This window comes from Zootoca vivipara, chromosome 5 (genome assembly GCF_965207765.1).
Source record: "Zootoca vivipara chromosome 5, rZooViv2.hap1.1, whole genome shotgun sequence".
NCBI lineage: Eukaryota > Metazoa > Chordata > Lepidosauria > Squamata > Lacertidae > Zootoca > Zootoca vivipara.
This window is the reverse complement of record NC_142588.1, coordinates 23,611,132-23,635,632: the sequence shown is the minus strand read 5'-3', so window position 1 is coordinate 23,635,632 and position 24,501 is coordinate 23,611,132. Positions and strand designations below refer to the sequence as shown.

The following is a 24,501-nucleotide window of genomic DNA, read 5'->3' as shown; positions in this document are numbered from 1 at the left end:
GAATGGTGTCTCCATCTACTTCCCCCCCTGTTCGTGTGAGACCTGTACATATCTAGCCCAAACATTTTGCTGAGTAGGTCAGCAGTGTGTGGAAATTTGATCCAGAAACCCTCCACGGACTTTGGAGATACCACAACTCAAGGCATGTAGCACTTTCTCTGTGAGACCTACATCAGAGAAGGGGGGGAGGGAGGGAAGAGAAGAAATTGTCTATCAGTCTTCTGTCATGAATACATGCTGGCATGGGACTGGCTTAGGAGATACAAATAATTGTGAATCTCTGTTTTATGGAAGCAGTTGGCGCTTTTATGTGATAAATAATTGAAAGGGTAATCAATCTGAATGTTAATATAAGTAATTTGAAGTGTGCCTAAAGGAGTAGGGCTGGATAACTATGAGGAGAATTCAGCAGGACTGTCTAGTGCATGTAATCACGCACGCACACACACACACACACACACACACACACACACACACACACACTGTTTTAAATTGTCCTGGTGGTAGTAATTATTGAGAACCAGCCACCTGATATCTCTCTCTCTCTCTCTCTCTCTCTCTCTCTCTCTCTCTCTCTCTCTCTCTCTCTCACACACACACACACACACACACACACACACACACATCTCTTGGAGGCTTCCTTATCTGGTTTGTGCATTCCCCAGTACATTCAACACATGGGCTGGTGCTGTACGCTCTCGGGAATCGGAGCAATTTATGCTCGGTTTCTCCGTCTGCAAGGCACAGCAAATCATCCGCTGGTGAAAGCTTCTGAGACCTGTCAGCAATCTGCAGCTGATTTCTGTGCATTCGGAGGCTGGGGAGGCACTGTGGATGGAACAAGCTACCAAATCTTGCCGAGATCTTACCCCAGGGGCAACAGTCAGTGCAGAACAACAAAAGAAAGGGGAGCGCTGCTTTTTCACTGGAATAGTAGCTTATCTGAACTCCCAGCTCTGTAACTGAAGGGGTGGGGAGAGCTGGGGAAAGAGAGGAAGGCTATGAGTAGCTGTTCCAGCTTCTACAGGAGTAGCAGTGGCTGTGTTTAAACAGCACTTATTCTGTTACTTGCCTGAGAAACGTCAGCAGATGGACTTTGGTTTCAATGCTCTGATATTTCCAGTGACTCTGGATGTTGGAATACAAGTAGCGGTCCATAGATTGTGTATTTTACTTGCTGAAAAATGAGTGAAGAAGCAAAGGAGAAGAATGCAAAACATACCCACAGGAAAAAGAAAGGAAAAAAGGTAAACTCCCAAAAAGGTTTCAGCACCTTTTATTCTCAGTTATAAGGTTTTCTTTTCTCTTTTTTTTTGTGGGCTCAAAAAGGGGTTTGATTCTGGGGTCTTTTAATTTAGGAAGCCAAGAAGATGCTAGAACGAGGATGCTTTTGTTTTTGCTGGGTGCTGATGGGCGTGTTCCCTTCCTGGAAATAGAATGTTGTAACACAATTGCTTTATGTTCTTCAAATATCTGAGCATTCTGAAACAAATTGCTTACAGCATGATTGAACAATGTGGCTGTATTATATACACTACATCAATCTTTTAAGTCCACACCCAGTGAGTAAACAAACATCCCCATGAAAGCTTAAAAGAAACTCTGCCTGTCAACAGTGTGTGCTTGCTAATAGATGTTGTTGTGAACATTTTAAGTTCTGAATAAACATGTGTGTGTGTGTGTTTGTGTAAAACATATAAAACCTTTTCTTGGCTAGTATAGTAGCTGTTTCTACATTATGTAGCTGAATGGATGGTGATGAAATTTAACTTTGGTTCAGAAAACTGCTTTTGTTATGTGTTGTTGTTTATTATAGAGAACTACACAGGTGGTTCGTAGATGGATTTGCCAGAATGTTTTGTTGTTGTGCGGAATAACATGGATCCTTCAAAATTGGCTCTTGTTGTTGCTGTTGTTACTTGCACTGGCTTGCAAAAATAAGATGCTGAGCATTTAAAAAATAGTGATCTTGGTGATTTCTGGTGGGAGTAGCTGAAATTCTCAAGTCTTTGCGTGTTCATGCCATTTAAATATGTGGAATTAGTTAGGCGTAAGCAGCTGTGAAAATTGCAATGACTACGTGTGCCCTTCAGTTTGTTGGTCTCTCACTCCCTTCCTAAATACATTTATTTGGAGGTAGGCTCCAATTCCAGTGAAACCTACTTGTGAGTAAAAATGCCTAAGAGTGTGATTATAAACATGCTTGCTCTCTAAACCGAGTTCCACTGAGTTCAGTGGTAGTTGCTTCCATGAAAGTATTGCAGCCTTAGATTGTGGTGCATAAATCAGCTAGACTAGGTAACTTGGGATATTGAGGTTTAACTGATCCACAGGTTGGACTGTCTGTGTAGCAAATTGGGGAAGAGAAATATATTAATATTTGAAAGGTGGTTCATAGCATTTTAGAAGGAAGCCAAGCACATTCCTCTCCCCATAATCTATTTTTGTGTCTGCTCTTTGCAAATATATTCTGGATTTTGCTTATAGGAAAAAAATGCTCTAGAGTGCATTGGAAGGGGTAATCTCTATTGCATGTAGCATATGAAATGCTTCTGCCTGGCACTGTTTTCTCGCCAGGGTAGGAAATAGAACTCACTGTGGAGTTGGTTTTTTGAAAGATAAATGTTTTTAATAAAAGAGAGTATTTGTCCTGTGTTTACAGCTATACAGTCATTGTTGTTGTAAGTCAAGCGGCATAGAATTGTAAGCATGAAAATCCCTATATTTAGATGAAAAGTCTTCAAGCCCTGAGTAAATACGTCAGTGGTGATCCTATGCACACTTACTTGGGAATAAGTCCTACTGAGCACAGTGGGATTTATTTCCAAGCAAACATCCACAGCATCAGGCTGTTTGGATTGGCTTCAAACCATTCTTCCTGCAGTAGATGTGACCTAATTGCTAAAACCCAATTCCCCTGAGAAATATGGGTACAAATCGCCACATTCATGTCCATCTTTCAAGATGTTTTGTTTAGTGGGAAACTGATGGCTACTGTTATGTCCTCCTCAAGAGAAGAAGAATTTTGGTGCACACTTGCTGGTTGTAGTTTGGGGAAGCGACTGAAATGTCACATATGGATTTCTGGAACTTCACAGCACAAAAAACACAAAGCGTTACGGTATACATGTTTTGTGTCATTCGTGGCATGATTTTCCTTTCACAATCTCATTCAGAGATTGCAATGTCATCATGGTGTCCTATACCAGCCTTCCCCAACCGGGTGCTTTTCAGATGCTTTGGGCTTTAACTCCTATCAACCCCAGCAAGTTTGGCTAATGGTAAGACATCATGGGAGTTGAGGTCCAAAACATTGGAGGGCACCAGGCTGGGGAAGACTGTCCTATACCAGTACTGAGACACATAGAATGGTGCCCTTAGTGACTTGTTTTCACCATTGCAATTCTTGCTTCCATCCCCTCAATGGTTGAAACCCCTTCAAAGGTGGTTGTGATTTTTTTTTAGAGGTAGGGACAAACGTTACATAGCTAGTAATAATTAGGATGCTGTGAGCATATTTATATTTGGGGGTACCTGCTACTGTTACCTGCTAATATGCTACAGTGGATCTAAGCAACAGAGTGGAATGTATAATTATGAATCCATTACTCCTATAGGGAGTCTCCTCTATTTTCAAATGGATTAGAGAGCTTCATAATATTGCATTTTGCTCTCTTGTCTCATCTTGTTACATGATAGAGCGGAATGGATCTGTCGCAGACAGTCATACTCATGATATGTCTGGGCTGCTATCAGAGTGATATTAGAGAACCGGATTAATCCTTTATTTCAAAGACTAACCATTAACCTTCATAGCATGCAAGGAATTACCCCTTCATATTGCAAGACTTCCACCATTATCCCTGTTGACTTTGCTGTTTTTCAGTCTTGGAATACATTGGATGATGAGGGCTGATGACTGACAGTTCGGAGCACTTATTTTAATGAACAGAATGAATCCTCCAAGAAAATTTTGGAAAGTAAATTAAGGAGCCAACTTTTTATATAAAACGGCACTGTAGATGTGCCCTAACCTGATGCCGTAAATGGAGAATCAAGTAGAACCCACAACAACTTAATAGCATCTTTTCCTGCGGTTTGTTTACACATGGAGATATGATACACACATGATATATTTGGCACATCCTGTGTGCTTCCTAATCTTACGCCAGGGTTTCAAAGAAGAGAATGCAAGAGTTAGTCTGTTTTAAATTTACTCAGCAGCTCTCAAGCTAGTTTTAGATTTTAGAAAAGGGTAGTGGGAGCAGGATTCTATTGAGTTCATTTTGTCATGATCTGGCTGTATCAGGATACAAGTCATACGGTACCTGCTCAGTATATTTAGGAATGGGCTGTCTTTTTTGGAGACTAGTTAACAAAGTTCAAACTCTGGTTAGTACAAGATTAATCCCAGGCTGCAAAGTTCTGGCAAGATGTATTAGGCAGGATTGGAGCTCTAGTTGCGCAGAGAAGAAAAAGCCCAGAGTCTTGTCGGAGCCAGGAGAAGCTGCTTGGCAAAGGTGGGCTCATACATTATGACGTGTTTACAATGCCAAGGCTGGTGAGGCACATGGACAGGCCTGGAGTTGAACTGCATGACAAGAACACTGGAGCAGAAGATCTAATTTCAGAACATAAGACATGGGCTATGGGATGTACCGGTAGGATGGACATGGTAACTGCTTGCCAGGCCTCTTGAGGATCCCTGACATGACCTCTTTAGGTAAAGGTAAAGGGACCCCTGACCACTTGTCCAGTCGTGACCGACTCTGGGGTTGCGGCGCTCATCTCACGCTATTGTCCGAGGGAGCCAGCGTACAGCTTCCAGGTTATGTGGCCAGCATGACAAAGCAGCACATGGAACCAGAGCAGCACGTGGAAACGCCGTTTACCTTCCCGCTGTAGTGGTACCTATTTATCTACTTGCACTTTGGCGTGCTTTCGAACTGCTATGTTGGCAGGAGCTGGGACCGAGCAACAGGAGCTCACCCCATCGCGGGGATTTGAACCGCCGACCTTCTGATCGGCAAGCCCTAGGCTCAGTGGTTTAACCCACAGCACCACCCGCATCCCGTGACCTCTTTAGGAAGGTTTTAAAACACAAGAATTGCCAGTGAAGAAATGAACATGGGAAGGCACAGTTTCCTTCACAAAAAAAACCGCAAGCTGTGGTTAAAGAAACGTAAATGCAACACCATCAGGGCATGCAGACCAAGAAGCAGCTTGTATTTTCCCAAGCCCCATTTTAAAGCTATCAAACCAGGCTGTTCTGAAATGGGTATGGACATCTCTACCCCTGCAGCTTGCCTGAGGGCAAGACCAACCCTTCTGATGCAAATGGGAGTTCCTTGCTGGAAAAACATGAGGTAAAGGTAAAAGATAAAGGACCCCCGGATGGTTAAGTCCAGTCAAAGGTGGCTGCGGGGTGTGGCGTTCATCTTGCTTTACAGGCCGAGGGAGCCGACGTTTGTCCACAGACACCTTTCTGGGTCGTGTGGCCAGCATGACTTTGCCGCTTCTGGCGCAATGGGGCACCGTGACAAGAGCGCACAGAAACACTTGTTTACCTTCCTGCCACAGCGGTGACTATTTATCTACTCGTGTTGGTATGCTTTCAAAGTGCTAGGTTGTCAGGAGCTGGAACAGAGCAACGGGACCTAACCCTGTCACATGGATTTGAACTGCTGACCTTGCAATTGGCAAGCCCAAGAGGCTCAGTGGTTGAGACCACAGTGCCATCCGCTCCCTTACAGAAAAGCATGAGCACCTTCCCCAACATTTAAAACTAAAGCTAAAACAATGAAATCCATTGAATATTCCATGTTTTAAATTTTGACGCTGAAAATTAGATAGAAAATGCAAAATCCGTAAGGCTTTCTGATCAACATATTTGTTTTTGTTCTGTTTTTTATTGCTGAGAAATAAATTAGGCACTATAAGTCTTGGACCAGAAAAAATGCTCATCTTGTAGTAAAGCTGTTCCAGGAAATTGCCTCTTCAGGTGGGAAATGCCAGGACTGAATGCTGCATTCTCTTTGAAAACTAGATATGTGTCGAAGTGTTAGAATTCAGGTATATAAGCCAAGTGCAAAATGGCTCCTTATACCAGGGTTACATGCATCGAAACGGAATGCCCAGTTGCCAATTTGGGGTCAGTTACCTCAAAAGTCGTAGTTTTCATTATGACTTTTTGGTTCCTGAGATTCATTCTGATAAAATCTAACAGATAGAATACTACAGGATGTGTTGCTAGTGTGTGAAAACAAGCAAGGATCCCTAGGCATGCACCTCCAGGTGGTGGAGACGTCAGCCGCCATCCTGGCACCCGGGCACCATCACTTGGTTGCAAGTGGCTGAGAGCCAGGTGCAAAAAATGCCTGGTGCCTGGCAAATTTCAAACACTCTGTGTGTGTGCGTGGAAAGAGTCTAGCCTAGTCTCTGTGTTTGAGGCCTCAGAATTCTTAGAAAGAAGAATCTGGTTAGTTTAACAGTGAGTACAAGGTTGTAATCTTCAGGTCATTAGGGTTAGGGCTATTTACACAGTTGCAAATGTGAATGTATGGGATGGAGCAGCAAGACTGAGAAGGCCCCACCCTGTTCTTGTCTCACCTCTGTACTCTTCTGTACTGTGTGAAATTCAGCACATGCACTCATTCCTTAAACACTGCTCAAATACATGATCCTTGTTCTTTAAAATGGTGCATGTGCATGTGCAAGATCATGCATCTTGGCCATGCATGCATTGGAATCAACATGTATTTACACACTTATGCCAGTATGTCATGGTGAAGCATAAAGAGACATGATACAAGCCAACTCTCCACTACCCATTTGAGATGTGTACAGTGTCAAATATTTCAGTAGTCCACCAATGTTCCATTGACTTAAGTGGGAACTATGCTGGACTAAATAAAGGGTTGCAGCTTAAACATATATGTAATTTTTTCTGCTTGAAAAGGTAAGTGGCCTTTTAATAATTTCAATAATGCCTAGTGAGTAAAACTGTTTGTTCCTGGCATTCATCAAATACAAAATATTCTACTTGATTCTTTTTGGCTTGCAATCCTGCTGAGTAACTCTTCCTTTGAGCTGAAAGGTAATCAGATACTGTTGGATGAAATTGTATGAGAATTCTTCATATGATTGCACTATATAAAATAATTCCTTGCAAATAACAGTGGTACAGATGTTGGAATCACATCTGAAAGCTGTGAAATGAGTGGCAAGGGTGGTTGTCTTTGGAGTTCTTTGCATATGCAAATTAATTTCTCTTCTCTCCCTTCTTCTGTGAAATTAGTGTGATGTAAAGAAGTATGAGTTTAAAATGTAGATCTGAGAAGCAGTGTGTTTCAAATATCTCCATTATGTCCGTGCATCACAAATTTGAGCAATACAAAGATAACGATGCGTCAGAAAAATAACAAGATGCTTGTAGTGTTGCAGTCACATTGGTGTACATGAAAGGGAGGCAGTGGTCTGGAGTATTAAGAACATAAGAGCCTGCTGGATGAGGCCAATGGCCCATCTAGTCCCTCCATTAATTGGAGGATGTGGTGGCAAAGGAGGCAGGTCGCACATAAGGACTAGAAGGTGGTGACAAGGTGTTTTTATTTTGTGGTGGGGAGGAAAGAAAAAGAATGGTTGAGGCCCTTGGATCTGTTGAGTTTTACCTGCCAGCTCCTTATGTGGCCTTAGGCAAGCTGCATTCCCTTGAGATAGTTGATACTATCCTTGTGCATACTTTACAATCACTGCATATATATAAGGGAGAGCTGGGTTGAGGCCAATCCTCTCTCTCACACACAGCCTTCACACACAGTTTGTCCCTTACAAAGGGAAATCTGCATGCATACATGCTCCTCCATAAGTGTCTCGAGGTGGTTGGAGGTTGGATGGCGGCTAACAGATTGAGGTTGAATCCTGACAAGACAGAAGTACTGTTTTGGGGTGACAGGAGGCGGGCAGGTGTGGAGGACTCCCTGGTCCTGAATGGGGCAATTGTGCCCCTGAAGGACCAGGTGCACAACCAGGGAGTCATTTTGGACTCACAGCTGTCCATGGAGGCACAGGTCAATTCTGTGTCCAGGGCAGCTGTTTACCAGCTCTGTCTGGTATGCAGGCTGAGAACCTACCTGCCCGCAGACTGTCTCACAGGAGTGGTGCATGCTCTAGTTATCTCCTGCTTGGACTACTGCAATGCACTCTATGTGAGGCTACCTTTGAAGGTGACCCAGAAACTACAACTAATCCAGAATGCGGCAGCTAGACTGGTGACTGGGACCGGCCGCCGAGACCACATAACACCAGTCTTGAAAGATCTACATTGGCTCCCAGTATGTTTCCGAGCACAATTCAAAGTGTTGGTGCTGACCTTTAAAGCCCTAAACGGCCTCAGTCCAGTATACCTGAAGGAGCATCTCCACCCCCATCATTCTGCCCGGACCCTGAGGGCCAGCACCGAGGGCCTTCTGGTGGTTCCCTCACTGTGAGAAGCGAAGTTACAGGGAAACAGGCAGAGGGCCTTCTCGGTAGTGGTGCCTGCCCTGTGGAACGCCCTCCCACCAGATGTCAAAGGAAAAAACAACTACCAGACTTTTAGGAGACATCTGAAGGCAGCGCTGTTTAGGGAAGCTTTTAATGTTTAATAGACTATTGTATTTTAATATTTTGTTGGAATCTGCCCAGAGTGTGGGTATAAATATTATTATTATTATTATTATTATTATTATTATTATTATTATTATTATTATTATTCTGGGTGGGGGACGGATTGAGAGTATGGACAGTGGGTGTGATCTTGCTCTTTTATGCATTCATTGACAGGTGGGCAGAGGTCTATGACCTACTCTTCTCTAGCAGTCATCATCTATGTTCTTGGCAACAGCCCCTTCCACCGTACTGGGAGTTGGCTTTCTGCAAGGTCTGTTAGTGCCAAGCTAGCATTCTCTAGCTCCTCTGGAGTGATGAGGCATCTTGCTGTTGCACATGAATGTGCAAAAGTGCTTAAACACTTGAATGCCACTGGGTAATGTTTAAAGCCTGAGAGCAGTTAAAATGTTCTTTTCAAGTGGAATTTAGCTGAAAGGTGCGTTATTAAGCTTCCTTAAGTAGGAAGGTGGGGCTCAGTAGCTGGAGATTTTCTGCTTCTAAACTCTTGCCTGGGCTCTTCCTGTAGCCATACCCCACCCCAGTTCCATTCACAAAGCTTCCTGATATACAGGGAATTGGGCACTAGGGATACACACAGCATCACAAACCTAGCAAAAATTATGAATTAGTTAGCAACCAATGTAAGGATGCAAGGCTTGGAGTCTTCAAATATTACCATTGGTTGCAGGCAATATGTGTATGTGTGTTTGTGTGTCGTTATTTCATAAAATTTATATACCACTTGGTTGTTAAAAGCACACACGCCCTCAAAGCGAGTCACAAACAGATAAAACCATAAAATCAAGAAAACTTTACAACCGTGCTTTGAAACATACAAAAGTTAAAATATTAATACTGGTTAAAATTACCTCAACTTTCTAAGCATCTGGTCAGACTTCTCTAAACAAGAATGCTTTTAGCAGGCACCGAAAATAGTACAGTGAAAGGCGCTCGCTTTATCTCAACAGGCAGGGAGTTCCAAAGTTTAGGTGCTGCCACACTAAATGACCAAGTTATTACAAATACAGAATGGGTATTATGTGGCACCTGCAAGTAGTGCCAGTTACACCAATTGTAGCTTTTGAGTGGGCACATATCTGATGTAAGGCAATCTTGTAAGTAAACTGGTCCCAAGTTGTTAAAGACCTTGTATACTAAGAGTAACACCGTGAACTTGGTCTGGTAACAAATTGGCAGCCAGTGCAATCTCTGAGCCCATGAGGCAAGGTGTGGCGACCGCCTCAGGTGGCAGGATCTGCAGGGGTAAGCAGATCCCAATGTAGATCTTCCTTTCCCCCTTGTTCCTGACATAGATCTGCACTCACCTCTTCTTCCCTGGCAGGGAGGAAAGTGTCATTTTGTGGTTCACCTCAGGGGCCCAAATTTCTTGGGCCTGCCCTTCTCTGAACACAGGTGTTATTTGCTGGCAAAGCCTCATTCCTGTCAGCAGTTGTGCTGCAGCTTCTGGATCGAGCACAAGGGAAGCCCCCTCAGAGCACATTGCAGTAATAATAATAATAATAGTAATAATTTTATTTATACCCCGCCCTTCCCAGTCAAGGCCAGGCTCAGGGCGGCTAACAACAAGAATATCAAAGCAAACATAAAAGAAACAATTCAATTAAAATACAGATTGAATACAATGTTAAAATTCAATTTTAAAATTAGGAATCTACAAATGGAACCTCATTTAAATATCTGTAGGATAAAACCTTAGGGGAGGGTAACACCGGCGTCAGACTGAGTCAGTCCAAAGGCCAAGCAGAACAGCTCTGTCTAGCAGGCCCTACGAAAAGATGACAACTCCCGCTGGGCCCTAGTCTCCTGAGAGAGAGCATTCCACCAGGTCGGGGCTAGTACTGAGAAGGCCCTGGTCCTGGTCGAGGCCAGTCTAACCACCTTGTGACTCGGGATCTCCAGTATGTTATTATTTGTGGACTTTAATGTCCTCTGCGGGGCATACCAGGAGAGGTATGTAATCCAGTCTAGTGTGGCAGGGCTTTCCCTGATCAGGAATGGCTGTAGCTGTCAAACCAGTTGAAGTTGGTCAAAGGCACTTCTAGCCACTCAGGCTACCAGAGACTCCAGTGACAGAGCTGGATCCAGAAGCATCCAGGAACTGTGAACCTGCTGGCAGTGCAACCCTATCCAGAGTAGGCAACTGAGCAATTTCTCAGACGCGGGAGCGACTTACCCACAGTGCCTCCTTCTTGCCAGGATTCAAGCTCGGCTTGCTTTACCTCATCAATTTTACCACTGTGCCCGGGCAGTGGTCCAGAGACAGCACAGCCTCTCCTGATTCAGATGTCATCAGGATATAATGATGTTGGTAGATGCGGGAAGCAGAAGAGGCTGGCAAAAATGTTGGCTGGAGAAGCCCCTCATTTAAATATGGGGGAGACAGTAAATTTTGAATTAAGTGTGATGCATCTAGTTATTTCAGACTTGAGTGAGCATCCTAGCCAAGCCTAGACACACTAATGAATTCAGTGAGGAAGTCTTGTCACAGAAGTCTTTGCTTTTCATGGTTTCTTAGCTGGCTGTCTATTTCATCATCATCATCATCATCATATTATTATTATTATTATTATTCAATCAATGACAAGTTCAGAAGCTTCAGAACAAAATTATGAATAAAACATTCACATTATAAACTTCGTGAGATAAAATAGATATTAATTGAATTAATATTTTAGAACAATATATCAATTTTCAATTAGCCTCCCCTGGTCCTCTCCACAGTGGCCCAATCTCTCTGCGTAAACCGAGCACAGAAACCCAGCCACCACTAAAGTAACTCCATCATTATTATCTGACAATAACCCCTGAATAGTTGGAATTGCTGCGATCGATGCATCCACCTGCAGAGCATCCAGCAATCGTCTTCTCGCATAATAATAATAATGATGATGATGATGATAAATAATAATAATAATAATAATAATAATAATAATATGGAGTTGGACAAATTCCATATTATTATTATTATTATTTATCATCATCATCATTATTATTTACACATTGTCCTGCTTTAAATAATTCTCCTGTTTGTGTTTGAAAGTGTTGATGAAAATGAAGACAATGAGTGTGGATTAGTAACCCAGGAATGTATTCTGTGCTACAAAAGGCTTATGCAGATTTCTACTACAGTGAACGGGCCCTGTTTGCAACCAGAGCAGTACGCAACCTGAAGCGCTGAATCTGCGCATGCTCGCTGCGCGATTCGGTGCTTCTGCGCATGCGTGAATCGCCGAACCAGGAAGTAACCCGTTCCGGTACTTCTGGTTTCGACGCGTTCATATCCTGTGATGTACGCAACCCGCAGCGAATGTAACCAGAGGTATGACTGTACCTGGTCTTACTGCGGGAATGCTTAGAGAAAGGGCATGCAGGGTAATGAGCCAAGACCCCAATACCTGCACCAGAGATGGGGAAATTGTGGTCCTCCAGAGATTGCTGAATTACAGTTCCCATCATCATCTACTGGCTAGCTGGGGCTGATGGGAACTGGTCAGGTTCCTCATACCGTCCCACACAGCTGTGAGCAAAAGAGGAGACGAAAGATAAGCAGGAGCAATGGAACTGTCAAACATTTGTAAATGGAAAGAAGGAACTTAAGATTGGAATGCTCAGGAGAAAGAAGTGAGTGAAGGGAGAAGCTGGATAGGCAAGCTAAGCAGCGGATTAAAGAAAGAGGTTGAATGGGAAACTGAACGACTGCAAAGGAGGGTATTTCAAGAACTAGGGTATGAAAGAATTAAAACATTGCCTAGAATTTTTGTAACCAAAGAATGCAACTTAGACAAAGCTGAACATGGCAAGAATATGGTGTTTCATTGGGCCTTTTAAAAATAAAGATGTCACGTATTTGCCCTGTGGCTGTTTTTATCTGCCTTTAAAATAGTTGTTCTGGTTTGTTTTTTAAAATATGTTCATCCATGGTTTATTGTTCATACACACGCACATTACATATCCACTTCAAGTACATGCTGATATTGAAAAGTCAGGTATAAATAAGAGTTAGAGCAAAAAAGCAAAATTATGCAGGAAAATCTAACGACAAAGAGAAAATAGCAGAAGGTGGTGCTGGGCAGACAAACAGTTTTAGAAACCTTAATTTAAGAGAATGGCATGAGAGCCAAGAAGACACAGCATGAAAACATCCTGAAAGGTGAGAGGGAGAATGAAGTGAAAGATCACTGGAAGAAAGTTGCAGATAATCTTTCTACAGGAAAATGCTATAACTGGTTTTTTAAATAGCTTTTTATTGAGTTTTATAAACAAGGATCATAGGAATTATAAATGATACATATAAATAGACCAAGCCTTCTCATGTCATTTGTATATCACAGAAATGGCACAACAAATTTGCAGTAATATCTACAACACACGGTTCATTCTTAGTAGTCAGTGTATAAGTTTTTGGTTTAAACAAAAAAGGGAAAACAGGATAGAACACAGTTAATATATAACATTCAACATTGCATAGCTAAATGCCTAATCAGGAGTTCTTGGGGTAGTGCTTACATTAAGTATGAGTAATAGCCATTTACCAATGAAGCAATATAAAGTGTTGGTGTATTGATGAATGTGGGAGGGGGGGGGGTCAAAGTGTAGAAACTAATTTTATGTTTAAATTTAAATTTAGATCAGCCAGATTGAGACAAATGCTGGTGGGGAGAATTGTTCATTTTCTGGAATACTGGCATACATTATTAAATTAAACCACACCGAGGGAAGCCATCTTTCTGTCCATGTGTCAACCATAGTTTATTTGTTAATCTCTCAAGAAGGGCTTTCCCCAAAACTGTTTTGTACCAATTGCCTATTGCCTAAGGCTGGAGTTTTGTACATGTGGAGAAATGTACCAGGTGTAGAACAGCCCCTCCAACAACATGGTGAGTTGATAGGATGGATAATAATAATAAAAAAAAGGTAAAGGGATCCCTGACCATTAGGTCCAGTCGTGACCGACTCTGGGATTGCGCGCTCATCTCGCATTATTGGCCGAGGGAGCCGGCGTATAGCTTCCAGGTCATGTGGCCAGCATGACAAAGCCGCTTCTGGCAAACCAGAGCAGCACATGGAAACGCCGTTTACCTTCCCGCTGTAGCGGTTCCTATTTATCTACTTGCATTTTGACATGCTTTCGAACTGCTAGGTTGGCAGGAGCTGGGACCAAGCAACAGGAGCTCACCCCGTCACAGGGATTCGAACCGCCGACCTTCTGATCAGCAAGCCCTAGGCTCAGTGGTTTAACCACAGCGCCACCTGGGTCCCTAATAATAATAATAATAATAATAATAATAATAATAATAATAATTTATTTATTATTATTTAAAACATTAAAAGCCTCCCTTGCCAGCTTCTTAGGGGTTAGGTACCACCTACATATGAGTTTTAGGTTTAATACTCTACTGCTTGCCAAAATAAAGGGTTTTTGGTCCCTATTTTCTATTGTCCCTATTCCAATAGGGTCTGTATTCTACTGATCTGGGTCAAGTTCAACGCCGAAATTGCACTCCCACTGATGTTTAATAGGGTCAACTGAATCCACTGATGCACTAAGTAGAATTTTATAGATTGTGCATGTCATACCTGGACCTTGTCCTTCTGTGGGGCTAGTGATCATAGGGCTGCCTTACTGGTAATTGGGTTAGCCAAGAAAGTGTGGACTTTGTGGAATAGCAGCCAAAGAGTTTGTAATTTTCCTTGTTTAGTCCACATTTCTTGGTATAATAGTGGTGTATTTCTGTTATACAAGTCACATAATCAATATGGACCTTTTGCCCTCCATCCAGTCACATCAAATTGTTGTGAAGTGTGGTTTAAGACTGACTAGGGGAAAAAACCATGGTTTATTGTGACATGTGAGTGCAGCTGCTCAGATAGTACTGTACAGTCCAATATTTTGGAAGGAAAAAGGAAACTGAGAAGATAGACAGTAGCTATGTCACAGTTGTGTCTAGACAACTTGTGAGTTTTGTGTGTTTTTATTTTTCAAGGACGAGGAGAATGATGTGGCTGGCTTGAATGAAGGAGAAACAGAGGCAGAAGATAGAGGTTGAAGATATAAAAGAAGATACAGGAGTAGTATCATGAGAATTCAAAAAAGGAGAGAAAATAAATCTCTTTTCACTGAAATGATAGCAGCTGTAATATATTTGCTAGCATGTTGTGTTTGAAGTAGCATTTGATGGGTCTTCTTCCTCCCAATGAATCAGATAAACGAGCATTTACACTTGGCATAGTTCAGGATTAGGTACTCGGAATGAGTGAAGCAGCTAGATTGGTACTGCTGGCTTAGGATATCCTCAAAAACTCTGCAAAAGGAGCAAATCCTAGAAATGATCAATATTTCAATTACTGCAATACAGTATATGTTGCATAAATTGTGCATGTGCTCTATTCCGATTCACCTGTATGACTCTCAGCTTGATTTATGCCTTTAGCCTGGCATGTATCAATCTAAGTAATCAGTTATTAGCAGTATATTATATTTTTTAAAAAAACGTAATAAACAACAGCAAAAGACACAGTGCTCCAAGCTGTTTACGAGATATGCTGAACTCCAAAAGATCATTTTGTTTTTGTCCTCAGTTCACTTGCTAATATGTGTCTGCCCCTACATTACAAATGCTGATAGCAAAGAGGTTTTGAACCATCATGTAGTGTGGTGATTCAGATTCCTTTTCTGTATCGCCCCCTGGTGTTCAATAGAGCTCTCATTCAGCCTTCTCTCTTTCCATCACACCTTTCAAAGTCGTTATCACTATGTCATTACTAGTACATTCCTTGGTGACATATTGTTGAGATAGCAAACATTTTATTGAGTCTTCGGGTGGAAGAAGTGGACCTCAACCCCAAGTGATGTGTTTTTTTGGAACTGGTGTGTGAGAAGCCTTAAGACCTGCAGATTGAATGTAAAGTTTGAAATTATTATTATTATTATTATTATTATTATTATTATTATTATTATATTTAAACCCATCTGGCTGGGTTTCCCCCACCACTCTGGGCGGCTTCCAGCAAATACGAAAATACATTAAAATATCACAGATTAAAAACTTCCCTAAAAAGGACTGCCTTTAGGTGTTTTCTAAATGTCAGGTACTTATTATCTCCTTGACCTCCGATGGGAGAGCGTTCCACAGGGCGGGTGTCACTACCGAGGAGGCCCTCTGCCTGGTTCCCTGTAGCTTTGCTTCTCACAGTGAGGGAACCGCTAGAAGGCTCTTGGTGCTGGATCTCAGTGTCCGGGCTAAACGAAATGAACAGCAGAGGTAAATTATGCTTAATAATGTTCACAATGCTCTCATTGACAGTCAGCTTTTGAATGAGTGGGTGAAGGGAAGGAAGTTGCTCCCTCTCAACGCTTGTTCCATTCATGTTTGCTGCAAAATGTAGCACTCTTCTGTACTTGGCCCCAATTCTCAACTATTCTGGGAGAGCCAAGAAAAATAACGGAGATTAGGTAGCCTTATTAGGGGACCGCCTCATATGTTGCACCTACAGTGTGCTCCATATGATGTGCGGCAAAAATGTACCACTTAGAACCTGCATGTTTAAAATGGTTGCTTGTTCAATCACTCACTGTAGGGAGCTCCCAGTATGCTGCCAGGAGCTGCATCTGGTACCCATTTTGGAAGACTCAAGTAGTCAGACCCAACTTAACTATGGCTAAGTGATACATCGGCTGACTGTGGCAACAATTTAAAGTTGTTTTTGAATATTGTCAGATATGGTTAGCCTAACCACGGTCAACACTGGTGCAGATAATGTTGCGTAATAAAGGTGTGTGAATTTACTGTGCAAAGGAAAGGAGAGATGAAGGAACAGAACATTGCAATCCATTCCTAGTTAAGAGAACCTCACATGTTACATATGCACCGGATCCTGTTCTCACCAAAAGAACAAGCCTTCTGCTTGTCTGTATATAGAGTCATAGAATTGTAGAGTATGCATATGATTTTAGCAGCTTTTTATAGAATTTCCCTTTTCCTTCTTCGAAACTAAAACGCTGTAAGCTTCATAAATTCCAGGTTCCAACTAACCAAGGAAATCCACAGATGCCATCATTCATCAATAAATATATGGATCAGTGATTCTCTGTGTTTCTCTCTCTCTCTGACCACATAAATTTCTGGGATCTTCAGAAGACCAGTTAAACTTTGTGTGTGTGTTGAACAAATCAAAGCACACATACAACTCATATTTTAAGAACTTTTTTCTCTATTTAGCATCATCACAAAACAATGCCATACAGTCATACCCTGGAAGTCGAACAGCTTATTTCCCGAACATTTTGGCTCCCGAACGTCGCAAACCCAGAAGTGACTGTTCTGGTTTGTGAAATATTTTGGGAAGCTGAACGTCGGACTGGGCTTCCATGGGTTCTGATTGGCTACAGGAGCTTCCTGCAGCCAATCAGAAGCCACGCTTTGGTTTTCAAACGTTTTGGAAGTCGAACGGACTTCTGGAATGGATTCCGTTCAACTTCCAAGGTACGACTGCATTGTGATAACTTTGGGCTCTAAACCAGGAGCTTGTTAGCTTGTTTGAACCTGTTGAAGTACAGGGAATAAAGTAAGTTGCCTAGCCTGAATATATTATATGCCTTAATTATTATCAGTATCGTAGTACAGAACTTGTGCAACAAAGCTGATACAGTCTTTCTTCATAATATTTCATCTGAGTCTCCTTTTTTCTGTTTGAAAGTAAGGCCGCACATAGGAATAATAAAAAAAATCTATCATACCCAAGGCACCCCAATGGATTTTTGTTTTAGTTTACAAATCAAAACAACACATTTTTCATGGGTTTGATACCAGGATCACTGGGAAAGGGAAGGGAAAAAAAGGAAGAAACCTGGTTTTAGTTTTTAATATCCGCTTTAGCTTGTGATAAGAAAGATGCATGAAGAGGAGAGAACACATCTTTCAGACTGAGTATGCTAATCCATCAACTGAGAGATGCAGGATTATCATATTAAAGGGATATTGGAAAAGGAGCAAAGTATAAAAATAACGTATTTGCCTAAATTCAGAATTAATCTGTTTTTCCTTCTTGCTGGCAGAATCTGTGCTAAGTGTGGCAGAATCTCAGCAGGAGTGAACCGGTCAGAGGATATCTAAATTACAATATTCAAGTCTGTACTGTATTCAAGTTACAGACTTGTTGGGTAGCCATTCCCTGTCCCCAAGGAATCCTGGTAAATGTAGTTCTTTAAGCGGGGAAGGTCAGCATCTCTAGCAAAGAATTTTCAGCACCCTCATCAAACTTAAGCTGAAGGTTCTTTGGGGAACCCCTGACAGCTAAAATGATATAAAATAGGTATAGGGTCTTAGCAAAAAACAGAACAAAACACCCTAGTTTGGTTTCCTTTTTGGGAGTAGACAGTGCTTTTTTTTCTTTAAAAAAATGTTTAGGGGTACTCTCATTTTCCTACTCATATCGAAATACTGCCCCTCAATGAGGCCAAACTTAGAGTCACAAAATGTTTAGGAGTATGCGTACCCCCTGCGTATCCCCAGGAAAAAAAGCACTGGGAGTAGGGATTAGCAAATTGAGTGCCCACCCTACTCTACAGACAGCGGTATCACAGAACTCCTGCTGCCTTTGGCTGTATGGGATTTTTCATTTCTGTTTTTCTTTTTCTTTTTACCATTGCTACCTATGTCCTCTTTTACCATTGCTACCTATGTCCCTCTTTTTTGTTGTTTAAGCTACATGCTCCTCTTCAGTCATTGTATACTGCACACACACATACCCACATATACACATCATGTGTCTAAAGCATAGCCCCCTGCACATAAAAACAGTAGTCAGACCAAAAAGGTGCAGAGACATTTAAATGGAAAATGGGATATGTTAAGTCAAAATTGCTGATTTTTAGGGGGTATGCTAAAAAATACCGTTTTAAGTGTTCCAGATCACAAAGGGGTAAATACCATTAATTAGCATAAAGATCCTGTTTATTTAATCCTAGCAAAAGAATTGTGTTTTGAAATGCCGTCTAGGTAAAGTCAGTGGATGACCTAGATAAAAATATATATATATAAAACCATATGCATAAGAGAGGGCATAGTTTCATGTTGGGGGGGGAATGTAAGTTAACCAATATCAAAATCTTAAAAGAATCTTCAAAATATTCTGCATTAATTAACTATGTTTTGGTTAGGGCTTAGAATTCTGCCTTATACCAAGTCAACAATGACGCATAGGGGCTCTGTAGGGTTTCAGACAGGAGAGGGTCTTTCGTTGGCCTACATGGAGATTCTCAGCATCAAATCTTGGGGTCTTTTGCATGTGATGAAATGCATCCTGTACCACTGAGGTGTGATTTGTCCCCTTGGAAGGTGTACTATATGCTCTTTCCTTAGCACAGAACTACATGCTATGCTCATCACAGCGCTGCTGCCATAAACAAATTCCCCCATCTTAAATTCTCCTTCCTCTCTCCTGTAATGCTAGGCATGTTTATGTTGTGACATCACCTTCTTTCCACAGCCCTGTTCCACATCTTTGGTTGCTCCTGGCAAAGGTGGGGAAATTACACAGGCAAGTGGGGCTAAGGAATATGGGGCACCAGCACAAGTACTGAATGCAGGGCTGCTGTTTTTCGCAGCAGCGCCATGTCAGCCATACTGTGTAGTTCTTTTAGGGTGGTTCCAGATGTTGAATGTTTTCCCTGGGCTGATATTTTGCCGTTTGGTTATCTGTGCTGTATCACAGTTCACCCCCAGTTGGTTCCCCACTATGCATGTCACAGCCATTGTGTTGGACTAGCTGTTGCCTGAGTTCTGCAGCTTGCCTTGATCTTCCAAGGAACCACCCTGCCCTTCAAACACTCAAGTTGCATTTTCTTTCTAACTTCTAATGAGTTGCTAATCAGCTGCGTGCTGTCATCTTCCTGGCTTTTCCATGGAAGAAAGCCCTGTAGCTCTGAAAATGAGTTACAGTGACTTGATATATCAGAGAAATTTTACGAAGGGCTTCAAGAAATATCTAGGGGCTGTGTAGGTTGTTTTGAGGTTTATTTTTTCCTGCTGACATCCAACAAAGCTGTCATCTTCTAATTGCAATGTGAAGACTTAGGCAATAACAGGAGAGATGCAATATCTCTCCACTTGGCAAAAAAAATGCCAAATGGACCCAAGGGGAAAAACAGCCAGCGTTGAAGTGCCAGATGACTTAGCAGTTTCTACATTTCGCGCTAAGAGCTTTATCAGGGATATGTTGGCTCCAGGCGGGATGCAGGGCTTGTTCCACATCATTTGCTGCAACCTTAAGAGGTAGAAGAGTATAAATGTACAGAAGAAGAGACTGCTGGACCAGGACCAGGTTCAGGTTCCATCAAGTCCAGCATTATGTTTCCAGCAGTGGCTAGCCAGTGGTTTCCAGGAAGCCATAAAAACCTGCTCTTCTCACTTATTCTTCCTGAGCCAGTTGCTTGCTGTGGTCTGGAAGCTAGTTGTGTGGTCTGGAAGCTAGTGTTCATCTGATCTCTCCCAGGGTGATATAAAGGTTACTGTTGCTCTCCAGGTGCCAAAACAGTATGTACTGTCATGCAGCTGGGGTAACATAATTTATGCATGGTGCAAATTGCTGCTGCTCTCTTGCTCTTCTGTTATGCAGAATTGCCCCTGCCCCCTAAGTGCTTGGAATGCCTGGCACTTGATAGTGAACCTGACCAGTGGACATATGAGGAGCCCCACAAATGTGTCACATTAAAACTGACTACTTCGGGGGTGGGTGGGGGTGAGAGAGAAAGGGACACTCTTTTGAATGGAGTTTAAAAAATTTGACCAGATAAGATAGCAACTCCAGCTCCAAAATGCAAAGGTGTTTCTTTTTCACTGTGAAAGGAGCTTTGAAGTACAAGACTGATGATGCTACTTAGGGCTAGCACTCCATGCCTGTCTGCTTCTCACCTGCTCAACCTTTTTGTTTAGAAATAGTCAGGAAATCCTTGGGAAATCTTCCAGCTCAGTTAAACATGGGGCACAAAACATGACTTTGGAGCCACAGCTCAGTTTCACACATTTCAGATTTGCATGTTAACATTTAAACACCCATTTCCCCCCAACTTAAACACTGATGTTTTGAAGTGTATCTAGTTTTCAAAGTTCAAATTCTTCAAACTTTGGTTCTTTAATTGGGAGTGGAAATTAATCTGTAGGGCTACAGGTTCTCCATCCCTGGTCTAACTGACCATTTTCCTCCTGGCCACAAGCAGTTGGTTTTCTTCATAGTGCCTGGAGAAGATGCTTCTTGTATACACGCTTATCAGTATTCCTGCTGAGGAGAAGAAAAATTCACAATTGGCATTTTGGCCGTTCTTGCTTCTCTTCTAAAAGTGCTCAGAGTTGTTATTTATCCACTGTTGCTCTCATTTGTGCATTGCATTTCCTCTACATCTTTAGTAGTCTGATCATTGTTTTCCACTAAGTATGGTCAGGTGCTCTGAGCCTTGTCAAGGAGACATAGATTTGCTATTTGCATACTTGATTTTGATTGGTTCCCTCCCCTCCCCCTGTTTTCCGGTAAATTAGGATGTAGTCTAGTAGACTGGGTAAGCTGGTTGGGTACGGCTGCCAGCAAACCAGAAAAACAAAAACAGTCCAGCTGTTCTTATGTCTCTGGCGCAGCTGCCAGTATTTTAGTTTTGTTTGAAAGGCAGAATTCTTGTTTGCAAGGCCGTTGCCAGACATTTCTGAGGAAGAGTCAGCAGCAGCTTTTCAACACAGTGTGCGTGCAACTGTGCATACCCGTATGTTAAGGATTGCACGGTGCATGGGTATGCCCAGGCTTCCTCCATAACTATCACCTGCTCCCTGGCTGCAAACGCTTTCTTGGGCTGAGTGAGGTAATACGGTAGGAGTGTCAGCAGAGCAGTGTAGCAGATCTATGGTGGCAACTGAATGGGCTGCTTTTAGATCCGCTTCTCTGTGCCTCCCCTTCACCCTGTGCTAAAATACAAGCACAGGCTCAGTCCACTGTCTCTGCCAGCACTACCCACAAGAGCATTCATCAAACTTTTGCCAATGGCTTTACACCTGGTTGAGTCTACCAGGCTCAACCCCTGACCTGTCTTGGGGTCTTGCTCATCACCCTATCTATGTATCTATGTATTCTTAAAATCAAAAGTTGGTAGGCCTTATTATTGGGTCTCAACAGATGGCTGCTTAGCATGTATTACACCTGGCACAAAGCCAAGCAAAATTATTGTCTTTCTCCGTCATTTGTTTTCTAGCTCTCTCTCCTTAAAGCTCGACAAAGCATGAATACCTCTCTTCTTCCTGCACTGGCTTCTGTTGCCAAACACCAAATGTTTTGAGCTGTGTACATGGCAGGAAGATTCCAATCTTGTGCAATATAAGCTGTAAGACCAAACCCTCTTATTACAGACAACAATAAGAAATCTGTTTTTTTTTTAAGTGGGCATGAAATACACTTATTTTTGTTTTGTTTTTTATTTTTTTAAAACAACAGGTTCTGGCCTGACATGTTTCAAACAAAGGCAATTCCCCCCCCCCCCCGAGGATATTATCAAGATGAAATAACAAATAGAGCAAAAAACTTGGGAGGTGATCCAGGCTGTCATTCACTGGAGATATTGAAGCAGAGGCTGAACAGCCACCTGTTGTGGATCCCATCCTTGCATCCTGCGTTGTTGGACCTCGATTGAGCAGGGACTAGGATTCTTCCAACTGTAAAATACAATGGGTGGAAATTCAGCATAGTGCTAAGTGGATTGTGGGCAGAGGAAACAAGAACTGCTAGTGCAATGAGACTTTCCCACCCTCTCCTGTGCAGACCCTAAACTTGTTCTGGGCTTTCTTACAACCCTCCATCACATCTGATTCAGATGGAAGGAAGATAAAGTGCTTTGCAGTTCTGCTCTTTCCTGCCTTTATTAGCTTTGGGTGATAGCTATTCTACTCCATGAGCTTTGGAATGCTGTGAAATTCTATCTTGGTTTTTCTATACTATAGCAAATGTGTGTGTCTGTGCATGTGCGTAGAATTAGGTATATCTTGGAAAGCACCTTCGCCGATATGTTTGTTTCCAACCCCCCCCCCACTTTGGTATGATTGACAAGTATGTGGAGCGAAGTCTCCTCAACATTAGCACCCATCTTGTGGAATGCTGTTTCTTGGGTGATTAGTTTGGCACTATCGTAGGATGCTGAAAATGTTTCTGGTTTTAAAAGCATCTCCCCATCAAATAAGCTGTATGGTTGATTGTGTTTTAGTTGTTACTGTGTATGCTTTTTTAAAATTGAGTGACTTTATAGTTTAGAGATTTAGAATGGTTAGTGTCAGGCTCTTTAATACTGTATTTTATAAGGAATTGTGCTAACCTAATACCCCCTCTGTTACAACTTTCCTGTCAACCCCCACCCCCCATGCTTGTCTCTTTGCTAACTGGGTTATCCCTAACTGCAATAACACATGTTTTGAAGGAAGGCAACCCACAGTGGCATGCTGAAGGAGAAGAAGAAGAAGTGGGAAGTGTTGTAAATAGCTGGAAACTTATTTGGCACAAATCTCAGTGAATATTCGTCAATGCAATGTCTAACAAGAATGTGGAAAATAGTGCATCCTTACATATGACCTGAAAGAGTTCAAAATAATTCAGACTATCTGAGATTCAAACAGTCAGGAACACAGCTACAAAATCGTAAAGTGGTATGAGCTGAAAGAAGGGCAAAGCAAATTTAGGTAATGATTCAGTATTCAAGGTGGTACAAGAGAGTTTGTTTACACACACACACACACACACACACACACACACACACACACACACACACACCCCTTCATCAAGTTTGGCGCCCTGTTTGCAGTGTAGCCAATGAGATGCCCATTGTTTGTCCTGCGGTAACTGATATTAAAAGACATATGAACACTCAAATTTCAATAAGCATTCAGACAGCACTTTATCTCCCCCCCCCCGTGTTTCTTTATTTGCTAATTTTCACATTTTACACGACGTAAAAGCTAGTTTCAGAAATCTAGTGGAAGTTTAGTGCTCATTTCAATGTTGATTGTGATTTCCGGGGGGGGGGGGACTCATTTGCAACCTCCTTAATCTGGAAAATTATAGGAGTTTTGCACCATCATTCCACTGCTGCACAAATGATGAAATTTGGGGCGGTATCATAGCATATTGTTCTTTATTGTCACCTAACTGTATATCAACCAAAAAATCCACAGTTCCATAACGCAATAGATGCTGCAGTGTAAAAGGAGTGTTAGAAATTGGGTCAAAAGTCCTAGCATTATCACCAGTAAAACTAACACAATAAACCCTACGTCTCAACGTGTGCTGAGCATCTGCCCAGGATCACTGCCTTTACAGAGAACCCTGGGACATATTTTATTTAGTGTGCTCAGTTGGCTCTCAGGGCCCTGGCCAGATCTGTTGGGCTTTGCCCTTCCCCTATATGAACTGAGAATATGGCCTAGCACACAACCCATACTCGCCTGTGGCTGACCATTGCTGCCTATAATGTCAGCTAAGGTCAGTTGACTGACTATTGGGAGGTTTCACCATGACACAAACATTCAAGGAGCCTCAGGGTTACACAGAACACAGTTTGAAAATCACCAATCTGTGGGGTTTGTGGGCGCAATGTGATGAGTGTTAACCTTGCATAGTTCTCTTCCTTCTTGTCTAGGATGATCCACATTGTTGCTGTTCTTTGACCAGCATGCTGATTTTCTAGAATAACTTTCAGAATTTCATCATTAAGATAAGTCACATTAATTATATTATTTGGAAGCATGAATCACAAAGTCTGATTCACACTGTGCTGTACATTGCTTTAGTCACTTCACAGAAATGACT

At 42.1% G+C, this 24,501-nt stretch overlaps 1 protein-coding gene across 1 annotated transcript in view; it reads left to right on the top strand.

Annotated features, from left to right (window-relative positions):
- The first annotated feature begins 608 nt into the window (after positions 1 to 608).
- The window catches only part of ANK3 (ankyrin 3), a 338,144-nt gene continuing 314,251 nt past the window's right edge, over positions 609 to 24,501 (top strand). Inside the window, exon 1 of the mRNA XM_088670194.1 lies at positions 609 to 1,247. Coding sequence (XP_088526320.1) covers positions 1,185 to 1,247 — 63 coding nt within the window. The 5' untranslated portion in view covers positions 609 to 1,184. The remainder of the gene's footprint in view (positions 1,248 to 24,501) is intronic.